The sequence below is a fragment of the Toxotes jaculatrix genome, chromosome 4 (assembly GCF_017976425.1).
Source record: "Toxotes jaculatrix isolate fToxJac2 chromosome 4, fToxJac2.pri, whole genome shotgun sequence".
In the NCBI taxonomy this organism is placed as follows: domain Eukaryota; kingdom Metazoa; phylum Chordata; class Actinopteri; family Toxotidae; genus Toxotes; species Toxotes jaculatrix.
In genome coordinates, this window is record NC_054397.1 from 19,917,812 (window position 1) to 19,933,153 (window position 15,342).

The following is a 15,342-nucleotide window of genomic DNA, read 5'->3' on the forward strand; positions in this document are numbered from 1 at the left end:
CTGTCACAGTTGGTGTGTGGTAATTTGATGAGTTATCACTTTGTCTGGGAATATGCCAACAACCCACTTTAAGCATTTTTAGGCTTTGTCTCAGAGGGGTCCCATTACATGTACAGTAAGTGCTCCCAATACTTAACTACCTACCATACTGTGGGTTTATTGGTGCATGTGTACTGTACTATTTTGTGCATATTTATTATGTTGTGTATATTAATTTTATAATACACATACATGTATTTTATTTTTAGTGTGCCTTTTTAAACATCTGGCCAGGGACAACAGGAGGAAATCAGGCCCCTATGCTAACTTTAGTTCATTTACAGTTGTATTTGTGATGATCAATGAGAACTGTCCCTGTCAAATGTTTTTTTTTTTTTTGAAACAGAAAGCCTGCCTTACAAACAGTAGCATGGGGTTCGAATGATGTCGGTGAAAGATGGCACCGGGTTGCATTGTGGGAGATGAAGGATCCAGAATTTTGTGGAGCGTTACCCTAAAAGTCAGGATGTTTCAGCCTCTGCTGCAAATTTCGCAATCTATGAAAGTGTAATGTGAAATCAGTGGAACGGCCCTTTAAGACCTTCATTAATTCAGCTGATACTGTGCTTACATGGTGCATATTCCTAAATGAGTTTCTGTTTACATCAATCACCACACAGTAAACCTGGGACCACATAATATTCCAACATTGCAATACTGTACACAATGTACAGATAGTGGGAGGAATGGTGTTTTAATAAGGGCCCGGGGCCCCAATAGCAGATTAATCTGGCCACAGACATCGAGCCACATGAACCTAAAAGTAATCTGGAACCGTTCATTTAGCTCACTCTGCAAACTGATTTGTGTTAGGTCATTTTAAATATCACTCCATATGACAAATGATACACACACATAACCACACATAACAAATGTGTAATACTGAGAAAAGGCCTGTAAAATTTTCCCGTATCTGAACTATTTTGGAGAGGAGAGACCCAAGTGAATCAAAAATATGATGAACATGTTTAAAGTGATGAGGGGAAAACAGAGGCGTCTGCAGGAGCCAAATTAGAATATTATGGTGGCACATTAAAATACAGCTCTAAAAAAGGCATTTTAATGTTTGAAACAGACACTAGTGTCACTTGATGGTATTTCATAAATTCTGAATGAACAATCCTACAATGGCCACCATTTTTGGGCACTGCTTAAGTACTCTGCTGTCATAGCTCAGGAGCTAAGGAGACACTGAACACCTGAAGTGCTATGTGTTGTGTACCTTAAATAGGCAAGTTGTATAGTGTGCACTAAGAACATTTTTGTCTCTTGTCTGCACTAGCTCGGTTCAGCTCCAGGTGCTCTGCCATTTCCTAACTTGTTCTACAGAGTATCAGTCATCTGTACATCATAATCTCCGCATGAAAAACAGAATAAAACAAAAAAAGCTGAGCATGTTACAAACACAGAAATGGGAATAGAGTTGCTGTAACATGTAAGACCGTCACATGGAGTCTGGTCCAACTTTAGTAAGAGGAGAGGGCTGGGTGCTGGGGAGATGAACATAAACATGGGTTTCTGTAGAAGACCATAAAGCCAAAGCACACTATCCAGACCGCTGCCAGTGACTGGTCAAAGAGCTCTGGTGACAACCATCCAGAGGCAGCTCGAGGCAGTCTGCCTTAGATGGTCTCTTTCATTTGAAACTGACAACAGGCAAATGGTTGATTCAACATGCACAATCAACTTGACTAGTAAGTGAGCTCTGAGCAGAGACAGCAAGTGTGTTTAAGACCAAAGAGTGTTGTCAGAGTTAGCAAAACCAAATCTCATGGAAGGGGAAAACTGTGGAAGACGCTAACCCAAACTCTTCATATTCCCGTATGTTCCTCTTAAATAACCAGATCCTTAAATTCCCAAATCTACTGTATATCATAAACCAGTGTCTCACATACCTACCTGCTGATTCTAGCGCTTTACATTGATAAAATGTCTATTGAGTGATATGTTCAAACCTGAGATACCATTATGTTCTGGTGTTCCTTAACAACACCATTAAAACTGAGATATTTCTGTTCCCTTATCCTCATTTCCTCGTTTGTTAGCGTGACATGACATCATTAGAGCCACTAGCATCTAATAACATTTAAAAACTGAGAGCTGTAGATATGCACAAAGCCTGACTACGCTAACAATGATAAGAAGTATCGATAGTGTTACACAGTAAACTTAATTGACTTTTTTCCCCCCTTGAGTGTCATCTGTCTCAGGCTGAAATTAGTTTGAGCACAGGATCCATTGTTTTTTTTCTTTAGGCTCATCATGCCAGAGACTTAAAGTATGCTGTGTATGATATGAGAGGGTCAAGCTAAATATGAAATATTTGCAGAAAAATTAAGACAAAGCTGCAAAATATAATTTAAGCTGAAAGTGCATACATGTGTGTGATTCATTTAAATTTTCACTTACATGCTCCTCTCGCTCGAAAAGGGAAAGAGTAAGTTAGCCGGTTATCAGGTTAAATTTAAGAAACTTTTGTGCAGACTGAGACCTCAACTCGTACAAGACTCAATGGGCTTCATGTAATGACTCACAGACTGCTGTATGTTAAAACAGACCGACTGATCTCTCTATGTTGTGGTGCAAAAGTGAACAAAAGAACCGATAAAAGAGGAGGGTAAAACCTTGGGTGACAAATGTGTAGAGGCAACTCTAAATAAGTGGGGTTCCCGACACCCATGAATCTGAAGCACGCCTTCATAATAAAGGGATCCATAAATAAGACAGAATAATAAATAAAATACAACAAAAACGCAACAGAAAAGGCAACACTGCTGGTTATCAGTCTCCTTGCTCTTTTTCCCTTCTCTATCCCATTTTTTTCTCTCTTTGTAGCTGGTGCTTGTGATTGGACAGGAGACAGTACTCTCTCCTTGCGTCTCCCACTTGACCAGCCTACCTTTGACTCTCCCTACTTCCTTCTTTCTTCCTCTGTCGCTCTCTAACTCTAGAACTCAGCAAACTCCTTGGCACATTTCTCAGTGAAGGAGACACGAATCTCCTCCTCCTCGTAGTCGTCGAAGTTGCTGGTGTCGCCTGGTCCTTTGAACTTGGGGACGAAGGGAGCTTCCACCTTAACACAAATTAAAAAAAAAAAAAAAAAAAAAGTTGAGAAGCACAAAAGGGGAGCAGTCACACATCTACACTGCATACACACACAGTATGCTTGCATACCTTTTTCTGGTAGATGGCAATCCAGTCAGTGGTTGCAAACCACTTGTGTCCCTTGATGTCGTTGACCCCGTTCTTGAGGTTGCCGTAACGTTTTGTGAGGTCCACCTGAGGATAATCCCAGCACATTCACAGCTCACTTTTACACAATATTTAATTCAGAATACAAAGGAAAAAAATGTGAAACCTTATCATCAAAATGGCTGAGATGTTTGTTTTCACCTGTAGCAGGTTCCTCAGGAGGTCCTTCAGGTCTGAACTGAAGTGAGATGGGAAACGCACCTGAGACAGAAGACAAGGAGACGAAGAGGGAAACAGCTTTAGATTAAAAGTTAAAACATAAACACAAAAATAAAATGTATCTGCTTTGATAATATCTACTGCTAATTGATATCACACAAGAATAGACCATGTTAAAAGCCACTTCATACAACAGCCAATAGTGAGAATTTCCCATGTAAAATCACACTGGAACTGATGTAATTTACAATTCTGACAAATGCAAATGATGATCTATAGAAAATGTGGGTAAAAACAAACAAATAAAGAAACAAAAAACTATAGCAGTCACAGTTTATTACTCAATAGCTTAAAAAGATTAGATATCTGACAGATATCTGATAACATATCAGTCATGAAAATATGTATTTAAAAAGATTATAAAAGAAATGTCACCTGTCACACATGAATCTGCATTGTAAGAGTAAACACCAATGACCAGAAAAAACCTCAACAGGAACAAAAGGAGACATTTTTTTAAAATAACAATCGTCCTTGGCAAAGGACGCAGATGACTGAGTTGAACCCAAAGAAAGAAGGCCTGTCGTTTGTGTGTGAGCCAGCGTGTACAACTGTGTTTGTGCCTGTGTTTGCAGTGGAGATATATGTACATGTGCAAACCTAACATGCAACAGAATCATTAGAATCCATCTCCTTATATAGAAGCGTGTGGAAAAAAAAGAAGAGATGGAAATGCACCTGGCTAGGATGCATACAAGGCTGCTGTCTGGCTTTCTGCAGACTGTGTGTGTTTTTTAATTTTGTGTGTTTATAAATGGACAGGCTATGGAAAAACAGACTGCTTTACCACACAGTTATTTATGGATGGTTTTGATTAAACCTTTTAAAGCTGTTGCCTTGTACTCTACCTGGCCACACATGCACTTTCCATTCAGAGGATACATCAGTGGCGAAGTGATGATAATCAAAGGGGGAAAAAAAATCAAACCCTTTTTCAAAACTAAAGCTGAACTGAAAAAGAAAATTACCACTGATCTTGACTGATGTGTGTTTGTTTGTTACATGTCAAAAAAAACAGTCAGCAGAGTAGAAGACGTGACAGGGCTGACATTACAGTGTGGTAATCAGGGTGAAACTCACCTTCCCTGATACGATCTTTTCATAGATCTGAATGGGCTGGTCAGCAAAGAATGGTGGGTATCCCGCTGCCATCTCATAGACGAGTACGCCCAGCGCCCACCAGTCGACTGCCTTGTTATACCCCTGGTGGATGACGGAGGAGTGGGGTGGAGAGAAGACAAGACAGAGTTATAGGCAGGTAATCATAAGATTTTAAAAACCATGCACACCTTGTTTGTTGCTCTAGAAATATTTTTTAGATTAATCTAATACTGTTGTTTAACTGCATTTAACTACATTTATCCAGCACAATGTGTCTCCCATGTAAAGGTTCAGAGAGAGGAAGTCTGGTTTGTCATGATATGTCATGTCACAGGCAGCGATACATCAGTCAAAATACTTAATAATTAAATGTAATATTACTAGTTGAACTTTATGAATAACTACTCTCTTCACAACCACTTGATACACAAACATGAGCAGCTTCTAATGGACATTTTTGAAGTTTACAGAATCCTGCGAGTTTTACTGTTTACTTTTTATTTTTAGGTGCATAAAAATTTTGTGTCCTTCAGCAGGTGTTCCTTAAACCCACAAGCCCAGAGTGGTTTGAATGACCCAAATAGTAGGACAATAAATACCACAAGCTCTGAATCAAACCTTAGGACATAACAGCAGCCACGTGTTACATTTCTGCCAACTCACATTAACAACCATCCTGTAAGAAACGTGTTGTAATGAGTAAAGTTTGTGTAACAATCGGATGCCACTTATTTGTTCATATGCAGGATGTCTTGTTTTGAGAGGAAACAGTGCTGACTGTTCACAAAGAGCTAAAGGGAGGAACAATAGTGCCTCACCTTGCTGAGAATAATCTCTGGGGCCAGATATTCTGGGGTGCCACACAGTGTCCAGGTCCGGCCCTTTACACGTTTAGCGAAGCCAAAATCTGTCACCTGGGAGAGGAAGACAAAGAGCAATGACAAGGACAAAGTGAGTAAGAGAGCGAACAAAAGAGAAATAAGCAGACATACTCTCAGAGCGCCTGGCCAAGCTTAACCACATCAAGGAAGGAGACACAGATAGATAGACAGAGGCAGAGACAAGGAGAGGAGCGAGCATCTTGGAGCTGCAAAGGAAATCTTTCACCAGTTGTCATTTCACTATTGACCACTAGAGGGCAGCAGAAGCTGTGCTAAACACCACCAAGGTGTCAGCACATTGTTCAGCAAATATAAATCATTTTAAATACACACTGTGGCTATGGTTGCACTCGTGCGACTATAGCAAGTACATGGGGGGGCAAATACCTTTATGGTGTTTGCATTTCTGGAACACCGATCATTCTGAATATTCACTAATACAGCCCCAAATATTCTGTTTTTTTTTTTTTCCAACATCTCTGGTCTTATTTTTAATTAGTTTTGGCCATCGTTTCTATCGGTCAAAGAGCAAACAATTAACAAATGAATTGAGAAAATAACTGCAAAATTAATGCTCATCATTGTTAGTTGCAGAGCTCACAAATATGAAATTCAACTGTATCAACATCGACAGAGGTAAAACCTCTGTCCACCTTTCAAATGCTGCACTGATGTTTATTTGGCTTTTGGACAAAATAATCATGGGCACAGTGCACAGTAACAAGTTCATATGGCTGTGGGTTGACATATCTGGGGGGTGAGGAGCAAGTCTGACATCTAAACAGCTGTAGAGACTAGAAAAGACCGGCTGGCATTGTTCAGCATCACTTGTAAACTCCTGAGATTGTATAACGGTTAATTTAATCCTTGTGTGGGCCTTTACAAAAATGTTTGTGCACATACAGGGATTTATACATAAAGAAATAAATGGCAGTTAACCAGCTTTGTGAGGAAGAAATTTATGATCAGCTTTTGCATATCGCTTCAACAGGTGTTATTTACCTGAATGTAGCCCTGTTGGTCTATGAGCAGGTTTTCAGGTTTCAGGTCTCTGTAGATCAGGTCCAAAGCGTGCAAGTATTCAAAGGTCAGAACGATCTGAGCAGCGTAGAACCGAGCGTGAGGCTCACTGTACACACACACACACACACAATGACAGGAAGACAGACACACACAGAGCAGATTAGTGGAGTGGAAGCTAAAACAGACCTGAGGAGAAGAGAGCTGAACAGAATACAGCAGAGCACAAGAGAACAGAATAGAGGGGAACAGAGCTGATTTGAGAGAACCCAGGTCCCCAGTTTACTTCTCTCTGTGCCTATGAAATGCTTCAGTGCTGTAAACTTGTTGCTGCATACAGGCACTAACCTAAATCTGCCAATTCTCCGTAGATGGGAGAACATCTCTCCACCTGGTACATATTCCATCACCATGTAGAGGTTAGTGTTGTCCTGGGGAAGACAGAGGACCTGTTAGTGACACTCACTCACGTACACACATGCATTAATGCAATCCTAGCAAGCGCCCATGCGCGCACACACTCACACACACACACACACACACAGGGGATAGGCAACTGGACGACATGAAAACAGTATTTTGTGGGTCAATATAAATGAATCCACTGACTTTTAATAGCTGAAGTTATTACCATATAAAAGCCCTAATGAAGAAGTGTGTAACTGGGTCTATTATACGCTTACTTTGCCATGTTCTATTTTCAAAACTTGTTTTGCAAATCATATTTTCTTTAGACCCCTAAATAGAGCTGAATAACACTAGCTTTATATTATCAAGGAGGATTTCACTCTTAACCCACTGCTTCTCAAGCTGAGTTAAAAAAGTGTTTGTTGAAGTCTCCCATCTGTGTGCTGGCCGGCGCACGTGGACAGGAATATTCTGTTAATAGGTTTATTTGAGGCATCAAGGATATTCAGTCCCAGGGCATCCACAGTGCATCTAAACAGCTTAACCCGAATAAGGCTTTAACTGGACTACGGCCATCAGCTGGGTTACCTGTACGGGTACAAACAGCCACTGACAAATAAGGAATGTGAGAGTACAATTCTGCTTCAGTTTACTGCACATGTAGTGGACTGAGCTCAATTCAGTCTGTATTTGTTACTGACTCACCCTTAATATGATTAATGGTCAGTGATAATGGAAGAGATAATAAGGATGCAATCAGTGAATTGACAGATCATTGTGACAGGAATTACCCAGAGCTAAACATTAACAAGACTAAAGAGACACCAGTCGCCTTTTATAAGAACAAGGCCTGCTGTGTGTTGATAACAGATATTGCTGTAGTGGTCTTAAATGATTAGCTGACCAAGGTGACTCCAGAGTATTGCACTGTATACTCCACAAATGGCAAGAATCTGGGCATGTTTATATTTTTTTATTTTACTGCATTTTTACTATTAATTTCAAATTTGGGTTTTAAATTAACTGTGTGTTACAGTGTATGCATGTTTCATTTTTTTACTCCGATTAATGAGCAACTGCAAAGAAACAATAATGTCTCCTTTTGTTTTTCTTACAGAAAAAAACAGTTTACTCTGTATAGCTCAAATGAATGACAGCAAACACAGATTAAGACATGACATAATATCATGACGAACAGTTCATGGGCAGTATCACAAACCAGCAGGTGTTTGTGACACTTGTTTTGCTGAATGACAGCCAAGCAGTATGTATTTCTGCACATTCATGATAGGCAAAATCCTTGACAGCTCACTTCCCAGACAACTGGGTGTGCCTGGTAAAATATTTAATTTCTTTTCAATAGATCACCTCAGAAACACAAATACAGATTTAGAGATAGTATGAGTGGTGGACGCTGACGGGTGGAAGGGGGAAAATCTGGCCATTCACTCATCATCGACAGATATACACACGCACACAGTCTAAAATTGTGCATACCTTGAACGAGTACTCTAACCGCACCAGAAAAGGAAAGCTGACGGCCTGAAGAATTCTCTTCTCATTCAGAGTGTGCTCTATCTGCTTGAGCTTCACCACCTGAAAGGAGAGAGAGAGAGAGAGAGAGAGAGAGAGAGAGAGAGAGAGAGAGAGAGAGAGAGAGAGAGAGACCATATTATGTCTTGCAAAAAAACCAAACAGACAAAAAAACAAACTAAAACCATGTCATATCAAAAGGAAACTACTGTTTATCAGAGCAGCATAATCTCAGTTCTTTTTCACATATACATAAACATGCTGGCAAATCTACAATGACAGTCATCAGCCCTTGACCTGACTTTTCCAGATAAAGACATTAAATTTAGTTTTTTTTGTCTCAATCAAAAGATAGATCCAGTAAATATTGGCAAAAAAGAAAAGAAAATCACGTGTTGCCACAGAGCGCTAAGGCAGAACTATGTCGTTACAATGTTTTAGACTTGAGAGCATCATGTTAGGCTAAAAACAGCCAACAAAGAAAGCCAGAAAGCCATGGTACTCAACCAAAAAATGCTGAAGTCTAGCTTAACGTGAATTATGTAAAACTGTAAATTCTGAATTTTGTCACAGTGTCAATACTTGTGTTTGGCAATGGATTGGGGAACCAGAACAAACAGCTACTGTCTGTCCACAACATTGCTTGATGAACTGAATCAAAGAGCTATTTCTGCTACTGCTCTTTTATGAGACATATATACACATCTTTGAATACATTGAAAAGCACTACATAAAATAGATTTTTTACTATTAATAAATTCCTATGAATGTGCACACCAGTTTTATCCCAGTTTTATTCCCATAGCAGCTTAAAAAAAAGCTATGTATCAGTCTGCCTCCTTAAGGTCACGGCTGCATCAGTACAAGGCTCCACATTTTTACTGTAATGTGACATATTTAATGTGTGGCATTAATTTTATTTCATAGCCGACATCTCCAAGCATCTACGCTCAAATGCTCTAAATAGTCTTTTGTTGACGAGTGTTTTAAGCTCAGCTCTTGTGCTGGCTATGTTCACCTGGCACTTTTTAATTAGCACACTACTGCTTTAAAGGTAACTTGATATGTCAGCTGTTGGCCTTCCCATTTGATACTTGACTCCTTGAAGACGACCAATTAGACAGATATTTCCAATATTCCTTAAATGTTTAAAGGCTCTGGTCCTGTGAAACTGCTAAAAAATGCAAACACAAGCAGAAACTTGGGAAATAAGTGACTGTGTGTTACCAACTCATTTTATGCTTATGACAAACAAGCACAGAGTAATTCTGGTGCAGAGTGACACAAACTGGAGAAGCTACTGGAACAGGATGGATATCTTATGAGTAGGAGATGCAGTTCCCAGTCTGAACAGGCCGGTATCAAAAATGACAATTCACATCAGCGGCTCTCATCCAGCAGACAGCAAGACCCTGTCCTGTATGAGGAAACTGTTCTGCTGCAGGAGGTGCAGAGTTACAATATTAATATAAAGAATTCAAGATGTGGCTTTGCTGCTTTTTAAATATGCCTCCACTCAACACAGTCAACAACTCTCATACTCACATACTCACATTGACATGTGCAGTCAATTTAGTCTCCAGTTTGGACTGTGCTGCAAATCAGTGAGCAGGGAGGCTTTATGGTAATATTGGATTTGTAGGATTTTTGCATCAATATAATTAAGAACCTTGATCTTTCAGGTATTACATTCACTGGATTAGTCAATTAGCCGGCAGCAGGTGATATGCCATATCATTAAGATATATCGTAAAGGGGGATCAGAGAGGGCAGAGACACAGACACTATTTTATTCTAAATTGGACACCAAAGTTACTCTGCTGGTGATGTGATCTGCATAAAGACAACCTCAGCTCTGACACTCCGGCCGCTGCCTGCTTCAGCACAAGCAGGTTCAAAGAGGTTCATAGGAGCAAAAAAAAAAAAAGGCTTGCACCTGGATTTGTCGTGTCTCTGCATCTTTGCACCAGCATGCACAATGAGCTCCAGGCTTTTTCTCAATTTCCATAAATGTCTCAGGCCTTGTGAGTACAATTTTCACATCAATGACATGTCCATGTTTTCTATGGCCATCCTGTACAAACAATAACTGTGAGTGTCCTTAAGTGACAGACACAATTTAAACGCCCTCCATCCCACTGTGACCCTCCTGACCCCAGACCCGGACTAACCTTCTGCTTGTTGAGGATCTTCATGGCATAATGCTGTCCCGTTTCTCTGTGCCTCACCAGCATAACACGGCCAAATGAGCCCGTGCCCAGGGTTTTCAACCTCTCGAACTGCTCCAGGCAAGCAGTGTTCTGAACAGACAAAACAAAAAGGGTTAGTTGATTTTTGTGAAAACGGGACTGGGGGGGGGGGTGTTGTGGTGCCGGAAGTTATTTTATTTACTTTTTAATGTTTCCCCTGTCATGTGTTGCTTATATGTGCATGTGAGAAAATGTGTCAGCACGCATGTAGTATATGAAGGTAATGTGTGAGGAATGTGGTAAATATAATTTAAAATCTATCCTGATTGAGATCATCTACACAAAGTTTATAAAAAAAGAAAGTCACACTGTCACATCAAGTGCGCTCTTGTTTTTATAACTACTTTAGAATAGTGAGGAGGTCGCTACATCACAGCCATGTATTTATGTGAAAATAATGCACACAAGTAAACTTTTCAGAAATAAGGATTACTTAACAGATTTATACTTCATGTACAAATCAAGTGTATATATTATGCAATATATCCTTTATATGAAACAGTATATTTATATATAAAGAGAATGTTATATATACTGCATAATGTAAAGAATACTAATACAGATCAGATGTGTATTTAATGTTCTTATCTATGTCCGTAAACCATGGTATCAGGAGGTCTAAAAGCTTCGTTGCATGGCAGCTCACGCAACAGCCAACTTTTTCATCTATTTTCTAAGGCTGGATGATACAGCTGATTATCATCCAGACCATTTTTTTCTTAAATGAATAAAAATATTATGATGAGAAGATAAAAGATAAGATACAAAAAAACATGTAAAATCATATTCAGTGTCATGTCATATATACAAAAGTCTTCACACGTGAAACAAAAGTTTGTTTGTTTAGAATTATAATTTGAAATCAACAACTTCAGCATCAGGAATTTGTGAACCACTAAACATCACAATAGGATTTCAATTTAATTCAAAAACAAGAAAACTAAACCTCTGCCCTATGTTTTACTAGCCACTTGCTTTACTTCATCATCCAAATATATTAAAATGATCCAAGGAAATGGCTGACATTTACCTGCAGTGGTAGCTGGTAAAGCAGAAAAAAAAAACATCCCACTCTGGGGTTAAATAAATGTAAAAAGAAGTGAAATTCCACCAGTGACGTGTGGCATTTTTAAACTGCAAGAGGAAATGAAGACAGCATCCAACACATAGACTATAAGTCTGCTCACATTGAATTTGATTGAAAAACTACTGGTTTGTTTGTATGTTAATGCATACAAAAGAGCCAATACAGTACAGCAGATTACAATAGAGACAAGATTTGTAACATTAATGTCATGTCAGAACACACATACATGCACACACACACACTAACCTGTGCAGGATTCTCCCACTTCTTGAGGAAGTCCTCTTTGGCTTTAGCAAGGAACTCCTTGACTGTGGAAGACAAAACCACCGTTGTTTACAGAAGAAAAGCTTTAGTGATTTGTGTGTGTGTGTCTACGTCTATGTGTGTCTACCTCTTATGTTTTCTGAAACCAACTGAATATAGCTAATGTTTCTCTTTTTCTTAAAGAAATATAGACCAGTTAATACTGTATACTGTCACCTCTGTGTCATTTAAAGAACATTTTTGAAATGATGATTTTCCATTTTTAATCATTTCTGGATTTTGATAGATACAAGGCACATAGACAATGCAAAAATTAATGCAAGAAGGTGCCAAGCTGGTTTAAAACAGGTGGTAATATGGTTTGCCCCTGTGATACACCAGGACTGTCCTGGCAATACTGCTTTGGATTAAACTTTGTTTTTTCCAGATGTACGCCAAAAATAAGAGGAGAGAGATCATGTTGGTGTGTCAAAGTCTGCAAGGCTCTTCAGTTAGTAAAGCCCAATGGAGACTTCTGAAGGCAGAAGAATGAGCCTCAATATCTCTTACTGTGCTGATTCTTTACATACTGCATCCAGAATAATCCACCACATAAATGTCTGTTTACTCATCATGGAGAGTACTATTAGTCATGTAAAAAAAAGAGTTGTATAATTTCTTCAGTGGTTCTGCTGGGCGTTTTCTAAAGTCTGAGAAAATAACCCTGACTATGTCATTAGCATCAGGCCGGGTCAGGCTTGAGACTTTTATTAGACCCTCACTGTAAGAGTTGCATTATGGGAACTGTAGAATCTAGTCTTTTTAAAGTTTGACTCATAGTAGGAAACAAAAGTCAGGATATTGATTTTGACCAGTCTTTCCTCAATCTGTCTCTTGTTAGTCCCTGAACTTTATGGAAGTACAATACTAAATTGCTGGAGTACCCCTTTAAGGAGAAAGGAAGCCCAAATAAACTGAGTAAACATGAAGGAAACCAAACAAACACATGCATAAAGCACACATTAACATTTAGGCTTGGCTTTAGATATTTCCTACTTTCCTTCAACAGGTCAAGTGTTCAAATCCCTGGAAAAACATGGATGACAAATGTGTAGAAACACTATGATACTGGATAATACACTCTTCTCAGAGCTTCTTAAACCATGTCATGTTGAAAATAATATCTGGTTGATAAGATAGCAATGTACTGCTGCACCATACACACACATACTTTAAGTATGAGTATGGTATTTAGCCCAGCCAGCCCATATCAAGGCTGCCTTGAGTACAAGACACATATATATGCCCAACCACTGCCAGAAATAACAGAACAGTTTGTATTACATATGTAATGGCAACAACAAAAAAAGTTACTCCAATAAATACACCTATCTATTAGCATAATCTCATTCTTCTGCAGAACAGTAACCCTCCCACTGTTTTTACAGTACAGCAGACATACTAGGACCTGCAGACCTTTATGTGTCCACCAAACAAAATAGTCCCCACGACATTTTCAATAACATCTCTTTGCAAAGGAGTGGAGCAACAGGCCTAACGTGTTTTGGGAAATATCTGACATATAAATTGTTGTGATCTTGACAATATTTCAGTGAGAAGGGAAGATGCTAACATGCAGTTGCTGTTGGCTGTTTTCATTCAGGGATTCTGGCCATGGAAAACAGCTCTACATCCTGCTTCATCCTGCCTTAGCATCCACATAAATCATATCAAAAAACGTCCAGAACTGAACAATACTCCTGAGCTTCATCTGTATATAAAACGCTCCTCAATTTAAATATATGTAATTTAGGTTTTTGGGACCTTGCACAGTACAAGCTAATTCGTTTGCAGCAAGGACCTGTCATGAACGTACGAGTGGATCATAATGAACTAGAAAGCAGGAGCAGGCCTCTAATTAACAGTGTATGGCTTGTTCTGTGAAGCTAACACAGCCTGTTGTATCACATCGTCTGCGATCATGTCATGAGGCTGTATCAGAGCAGGTGCTGCCCAGGAGTGATGTGCACTGGCGACGGTACCCACCACTTTCCATCTCGTTGCCCTTCCTGGCCGTGGGCGCGTTGCCCATGATGACAACTTGTCAACGGGCGATCCGTGGCTTTTTGGCCGCCCTGCAGCCTTCCCAAGCCGACCTAAGCTTGTTTAGGTCTGAACGGTATTTCCTAAATCCAGCTGTACCAAGCGCTAACTCCGAGTTCTTGATCTTTAATAGCCTGACAGCTACTGATGCGCTGCCACGGCAAGACGGGATAGTGCTGCGGGCTCACTCACTCCGCGGTCACCAACAACCGGCGACCGATATCGAGCTTAAAACCCCGGGGCGCTGTCGTTGTGGTATCTCGGTCGCTGGGGCTTTGCTGGACTGTCAGGCCGAGCTCGGCACAGTTGGCCTGAACACGGAGGATCCAGTCTTCTCCTGTCCCTCCTTACAGCCCCCGCCGAGCGAGGCCCCCCGGCTCCCCACCTCTCCCCCAGCCTAGAAAACAGCGATCCCGAGGGCGGGGATGCAATATTCTCAATCGAAAGCCTGCCACTTTTCGTCAGCGAACCCAGCTTTTTAAAAATTAAACCTCGGCGGGGTCCGACAACGACGGGAATTCGCCCAAATCAACATTGGCCCCCCGTAGCCTCGGAGACGAGCGAGATGACGGAACTACAGCCGAGAGAACGTCCCGCCTACACGCCAGAACCGGATTTGATTGACAGCTGGACTTAGGCTACGGATTGGCCACTCCTCTAAGGCGCTGTGGCACGGAGCGCTCTGATTGGCCCTCCGCGATCCATCAACAACGCCAGCGTCCCACCGCCCTACAAAAAACAAGCGAGGGGAACGTCACCGATTATTTTCCTCCCGACGACGTACGCGCCTACTTTCTCCTGCCTCTCTTCTCCATTGGCTTGGAGCGGCCGAACCGTGGGAATCTCGGTGGATGCGAGGATGTCTATTGGCTGTCAGCAGCGGTTGACAGGAATGCGCCCCCCCTTTCCAAAAAATAAAAAATAAAAAGTACCTCCCCTCCTCTCCTTCACGCGCCCCCCCCCCACCTCTCCGCCGCCAAGCGACTGATACACGTTTGGCTAAGTGACGTCAACCGCGAGCTATTTTTAGAAATGTTGGTCAGAATTTAACGCACGCGCGGCGCGGTCTGGCTGGCAGGACTTCTAAACAGATCGCAGACAGCCGTGCATGCAGAGAAGAGTTTATCTGGTGGGAAATGAATCACTCACAGGAAATAAAAGAGAAATCTTTTTACAATCCGTGTTAGATGGAAACACGAAGAAGCCG

At 40.7% G+C, this 15,342-nt stretch overlaps 1 protein-coding gene across 2 annotated transcripts; it reads right to left on the reverse strand.

The window, feature by feature from the left end:
• Positions 1 to 334: 334 nt before the first annotated feature.
• prkacab (protein kinase, cAMP-dependent, catalytic, alpha, genome duplicate b) lies at positions 335 to 14,714 on the reverse strand. Of its 2 annotated transcripts, XM_041035178.1 has the most exons (11): positions 14,079 to 14,714; positions 12,036 to 12,097; positions 10,625 to 10,753; positions 8,418 to 8,516; positions 6,861 to 6,943; positions 6,495 to 6,621; positions 5,430 to 5,525; positions 4,591 to 4,713; positions 3,433 to 3,492; positions 3,214 to 3,318; positions 335 to 3,112 (listed from the first exon to the last, which is right to left on the reverse strand). In XM_041035178.1, the coding sequence occupies exons 1-11, from the start codon at positions 14,122 to 14,124 to the stop codon at positions 2,987 to 2,989; spliced, it is 1,056 nt and encodes a 351-aa protein (XP_040891112.1). In that variant the 5' UTR covers positions 14,125 to 14,714; the 3' UTR covers positions 335 to 2,986. The 2 variants fall into 2 exon arrangements, with proteins under 2 accessions (XP_040891112.1, XP_040891113.1); XM_041035179.1 differs by lacking the exons at positions 6,495 to 6,621; positions 6,861 to 6,943.
• Between the last annotated feature and the right edge of the window lie 628 nt (positions 14,715 to 15,342).

Bases quoted from the DNA above. Each gene is read 5' to 3' on its own strand.
- prkacab (XM_041035178.1), bottom strand. From the start codon at position 14,124: ATGGGCAACGCGCCCACGGCCAGGAAGGGCAACGAGATGGAAAGTG. The intron at 12,098-14,078 runs GTGGGTACCGTC...TGTCTTCCACAG, and splicing joins GGGCAACGAGATGGAAAGTG to TCAAGGAGTTCCTTGCTAAA. The intron at 4,714-5,429 runs GTGAGGCACTAT...GTCATCCACCAG, and splicing joins CAGAGATTATTCTCAGCAAG to GGGTATAACAAGGCAGTCGA.